General features: G+C 46.2%; 1 protein-coding gene across 1 annotated transcript in view; it reads right to left on the reverse strand.

The window, feature by feature from the left end:
- LOC130122381 (mitogen-activated protein kinase kinase kinase kinase 3-like) overlaps positions 1-3,399 on the reverse strand; it is a 150,824-nt gene extending 147,425 nt beyond the window's left edge. The window contains exon 1 of the mRNA XM_056291257.1: positions 3,177-3,399. Coding sequence (XP_056147232.1) covers positions 3,177-3,272 — 96 coding nt within the window. The 5' untranslated portion in view covers positions 3,273-3,399. The remainder of the gene's footprint in view (positions 1-3,176) is intronic.
- Positions 3,400-6,000: the final 2,601 nt, after the last annotated feature.

Genomic DNA, 6,000 nt, shown 5'->3' on the forward strand with positions numbered 1-6,000 from the left:
ATAGACCGCTATGCTACCCGGACGCCCCCCCCCCCCACCCCCACCCTAATGGATACTTTAAGAGCTAGGGACACTGACAGTGCCTAAAGTCCACGGTCTCACTTCAGCTGCTGGTATATACACACGAAGAGACTGGGACTAAAAAGCAGAACAACAACATCACAGAAGGTTAACATTTCTACATAGGCTAGGTGTTGCAGCATCACCAGGGGACACTGCAACACATTTCTACATAGGCTAGGTGTTGCAGCATCACCAGGGGAGGGCAGCCTAGCAGGTAGAGTGACCAAGCAATAACTGAGAGAGTGCAATTTCAACCCACAGCTTTATGACCTAGTGGTTAATGAGGTCATTCCCTGACTTGAGGGTGAAGGTTTGATTTCTGTGCAATGCTTAAGTATGCTTGACGGCCATTATGACTAACAGTAGTAAAATGTCAAATTAAAATGTCTTTCAGCAAGGTACCAACCCTGCTTCAAGCTCACTTAATGGTAACTGGATAACACATTCAGCTAAAAACCTAATTTGACCACTAGCCATTACACTTGCCGATATGATACATATTGCAATTTTTCAAATATCATGATTATTTCAATTCTGTATGACAATATTTCTGAGGCTCCACCATCCCCTCTTCTTCTTTCAGCTTGTTCCCTGTTTCTCAGGGGTCACCAGAGAGGATTTTAGAGTTTCCATTGGTACCCTGTGAGGGCACAGCACCAATGGCGGCTGTTGTTAACCAGGGCCGTGACCAATCCCTTATGGTCTTGTCAATCAGCATACTGATTTGGCAAAATTTTACATTGGATGCCCTTCCAGACACAACCACTAACCCTATGGACGGGACAGGCACAGGCAACATGCTGGATGCCATCCCACCCAGTATTCTTGGACTAGCACCCATGCCTGTCGCCTTCACCATCTCCTCTTACCAACAGTAAAATGTGAAAACTGTGATAATCCAAAGAAAATGTACAAGAAAATTAATTTATTTTAAGTTATGTGTAACAAAAGGTTTAAAATATGAGTATGCTTCCCTGAGTACACATTCGGACAAATCAAATTCAAACATTCAAGAGATGTAGAAATCCTTTCCTCAGACCTCTGTACAACATCTGTTAACTGTGTTTCAACATGACGAGTGAGGGAAATGCAATGCAATGCAATGCAATGCTGTATCTAAACTGTTATGGCCAAGTATCACTATTTTGCACTGAGCCGAGTTATTCGCCGCTACCCTTATTGGATGCCTCCACTGTCAACAAGGTGTACAGAGGGGGCAAGAGTTATGGTGGTTGTGTCGCCAACAAGCACAAACTGGAAGGAAGCATTTTTGAGAAGTTAACTGTACCCCACAAATAACTGGGCAGGCAGACCAGGTTTATGCCTATCACCTACACTACTCATCCAACTGCCTTACTTTTCACTTGTCAGATTCGTTTTTACGAGTGACAGTACTTGTTAGTCAGTATTATGGTATGCGAGTGCTCTAGCTATCAGGGAACAACCACAGATAGAGGAGATAATTACAGACAGCAGGGCATGTGGAAACCCCATTTAGGAATTAATGTGGATGAAGTCTGAAATTAGTGCGGGGTGACATGGAAAATGTTATCATCATGATCATCTTAAGGGATTTCATACGATATGCAACAACATCCCGTTTAAGAATCCAACTGGGGTTCATAACCTTGAACTCTTCAGTACTGTTAAGTATGAAACCACACCAAAACTAGTTTTCAAATAATACGTCAGGCCTCATTTTGTCAGAAATTATAGGTAACAGGTTCTCATTTGCATTAGACAACAAAATTGTGCATTACGAAATAACAATAGCCCAATTTCATCCGATTCAATACCACTGATGGACGATAATTGAATCACCACCCATCCTACCTGCAAGCCACTAAAACCAGTTGGAATGCCGCCGCCACCCCGGGTATGGGTGTGCCTATACCCCGGGTATGGCCGTGCCTATACCCCGGGCATGGCCGTGCCTATACCCCGGGCATGGCCGTACCTATACCCCGGGTATGGCCGTGCCTATACCCCGGGCATGGCCGTGCCTATACCCCGGGTATGGCCGTGCCTATACCCCGGGCATGGCCGTGCCTATACCCCGGGTATGGCCGTGCCTATGCCTATACCCCGGGCATGGCCGTGCCTATACCCCGGGTATGGCCGTGCCTATGCCTATACCCCGGGTATGGCCGTGCCTATACCCCGGGCATGGCCGTGCCTATACCCCGGGTATGGCCGTGCCTATACCCCGGGCATGGCCGTGCCTATACCCCGGGCATGGCCGTACCTATACCCTGGGTATGGCCGGGCATGGCCGTACCTATACCCCGGGCATGGCCGTGCCTATACCCCGGGTATGGCCGTGCCTATACCCCGGGCATGGCCGTGCCTATACCCCGGGCATGGCCGTGCCTATACCCCGGGTATGGCCGTGCCTATACCCCGGGTATGGCCGTGCCTATGTATCTGCAGCTAAGCAAATACTGCGCCGGATCCGCAGGTTAGCCAAACAAAACCCTCCTGCCTGCAGCTTGTAGGTCGCTGTAATGAGCCCCGGTTTGCTAACGGCCCTTCCACAAACCAAGACTCCGTGACTGATGGCGCACTCCCTCCCTCCCTCCCTCCCTCCCCGCATTACAGCGCTGTAAGGCTGGTCTCCCAGCCCCTGCGGTCCCTGGCTGGAAGCGCCTCGGAGGACGGGGCCTTGTGTCCATCGCGGATCGTCGCCGTGGCTCAACGCGAGCGGCAAATCAGCCGAGAAGGAGACTCGAATGAGGAGCCCCGTCCCCGAGTTCCGTGCTCCGGGAGCGGGGCAGCGGGGACAGAAAACAACCGGGGAGGAGGGAGAGGAGGGGGAGGAGGGGGGAGGGAGAGGGGGGGAGGGAGGAGTGTTTTGTTGATGCTTGCTGGGGAGCTTTTGGCCAAACTGGATTTCCTACGGCGGGCAGCTGTCATTCTTCCTGCGCCTTTCGAAGCGGCCGCGGAGCGCCGCGACATTCCTCCGCCTTGCGCGGCAACGCGGGGCCGGGGGCCGGGGGCCCGACGTGCCCTCGCCACGAACGAGTGGCCGCGCTGCTTAGTTTGGTGGCAACGGTGCCACGAAAACAAGCTGCGGCGAGTTAGCCGCTGGGAGCTAGCCTGGCGGCGGCTCTTACCTTGTACACATCTCCGTACGTGCCGCTTCCTATCCTCTGGATCAGCTCGAAATCCTCCTGCGGATTCCGCCGGGACAGGTCGACGCTGGAGTTCATCGTCTGAACGGCCGTTCGGGCTCCCGATCGCGTCTAGTTGGCGGACGCCGGCGCGGACGAAAATACGCCAAAACGAACGTTTGAAAACATACGGTGTCACAAAATCACAGCCCGACTCCGCCGTAAATCCAACATGGCGTCCGACTTCGCCGACGCGCATGCGCACCAAACGCTGGCGTACGTTCTCCGTCGCCTCCCCTCCTCCGGGAGGAAACGGGGGGGGGGGGGGATTCTTCAGTTAAGGGAGCTTTTCTGTGCCCAGGGTAGATTGTCAAGAAAAAGATGCTTTTTAAAAAGAAAAGATATTGTGTTTGTGAGACTTAGGTTGTGTTAGCCATGAAAAAATATTTGTGTCTCAATGATGACATTTTAATACTTTTTCAGTATGTTGAAAATTCAAATGTGCCAGAATTTAACTGTTTTGGGCTTGTCCCAACACAGACTTTTTAACTTCCCCTCTATAATAACGTCATAATTATCTAAAAAGACATATTTCAAATTTATATATGTGCAATTTGCACTTTTGTTATAGTTAAATATGGCTGTCCCTCGTACATCTGTCATCACCCTCACACCCAACATTTTAGAGCAACAACGCTTTTTCAAACAACAGCAATGTGGTTGCCATGGAAACGAGAAGTGTCAGATGCGCATAAGCAGTCATGGCAGAAGCGTGACTTTTTCATGTCACAAATGTAGCAATGTGAAGATGTATATATCCTGCTCTGACAGGATGGTTATTACACATGTAGCAATGTGAAGATGTATATATCCTGCTCTGACAGGATGGTTATTACACATGTAGCAATGTGAAGATGTATATATCCTGATCTGACAGGATGGTTATTACACATGTAGCAATGTGAAGATGTATATATCCTGCTCTGACAGGATGGTTATTACACATGTAGCAATGTGAAGATGTATATATCCTGCTCTGACAGGATGGTTATTACACATGTAGCAATGTGAAGATGTATATATCCTGATCTGACAGGATGGTTATTACACGTGTAGCAATGTGAAGATGTATATATCCTGCTCTGACAGGATGGTTATTACACATGTAGCAATGTGAAGATGTATATATCCTGATCTGACAGGATGGTTATTACACATGTAGCAATGTGAAGATGTATATATCCTGCTCTGACAGGATGGTAATTACACATGTAGCAATGTGAAGATGTATATATCCTGCTCTGACAGGATGGTTATTACACATGTAGCAATGTGAAGATGTATATGTCCTGACAGGATGGTTATTACACATGTAGTCATGTGAAGATGTATATGTCCTGATCTGACAGGATGGTTATTACACATGTAGCAATGTGAAGATGTATATGTCCTGAACTGACAGGATGGTTATTACACATGTAGCAATGTGAAGATGTATATGTCCTGACAGGATGGTTATTACACATGTAGCAATGTGAAGATGTATATGTCCTGATCTGACAGGATGGTTATTACACATGTATCAATGTGAAGATGTATATGTCCTGATCTGACAGGATGGTTATTACACATGTAGCAATGTGAAGATGTATATATCCTGCTCTGACAGGATGGTTATTACACGTGTAGCAATGTGAAGATGTATATATCCTGCTCTGACAGGATGGTTATTACACATGTAGCAATGTGAAGATGTATATATCCTGCTCTGACAGGATGGTTATTACACGTGTAGCAATGTGAAGATGTATATATCCTGAACTGACAGGATGGTTATCACACATGTAGCAATGTGAAGATGTATATGTCCTGACAGGATGGTTATTACACATGTAGCAATGTGAAGATGTATATATCCTGCTCTGACAGGATGGTTATTACACATGTAGCAATGTGAAGATGTATATATCCTGCTCTGACAGGATGGTTATTACACATGTAGCAATGTGAAGATGTATATATCCTGATCTGACAGGATGGTTATTACACATGTAGCAATGTGAAGATGTATATGTCCTGATCTGACAGGATGGTTATTACACATGTAGCAATGTGAAGATGTATATATCCTGCTCTGACAGGATGGTTATTACACATGTAGCAATGTGAAGATGTATATGTCCTGAACTGACAGGATGGTTATCACACATGTAGCAATGTGAAGATGTATATGTCCTGACAGGATGGTTATTACACATGTAGCAATGTGAAGATGTATATATCCTGCTCTGACAGGATGGTTATTACACATGTAGCAATGTGAAGATGTATATATCCTGCTCTGACAGGATGGTTATTACACATGTAGCAATGTGAAGATGTATATATCCTGATCTGACAGGATGATTATTACACATGTAGCAATGTGAAGATGTATATGTCCTGACAGGATGGTTATTACACATGTAGCAATGTGAAGATGTATATATCCTGATCTGACAGGATGGTTATTACACATGTAGCAATGTGAAGATGTATATATCCTGCTCTGACAGGATGGTTATTACACATGTAGCAATGTGAAGATGTATATATCCTGCTCTGACAGGATGGTTATTACACATGTAGCAATGTGAAGATGTATATATCCTGCTCTGACAGGATGGTAATTACACATGTAGCAATGTGAAGATGTATATATCCTGCTCTGACAGGATGGTTATTACACATGTAGCAATGTGAAGATGTATATGTCCTGACAGGATGGTTATTACACATGTAGTCATGTGAAGATGTATATGTCCTGATCTGACAGGATGGTTATTAC

The sequence above is a fragment of the Lampris incognitus genome, chromosome 13 (assembly GCF_029633865.1).
Source record: "Lampris incognitus isolate fLamInc1 chromosome 13, fLamInc1.hap2, whole genome shotgun sequence".
In the NCBI taxonomy this organism is placed as follows: domain Eukaryota; kingdom Metazoa; phylum Chordata; class Actinopteri; order Lampriformes; family Lampridae; genus Lampris; species Lampris incognitus.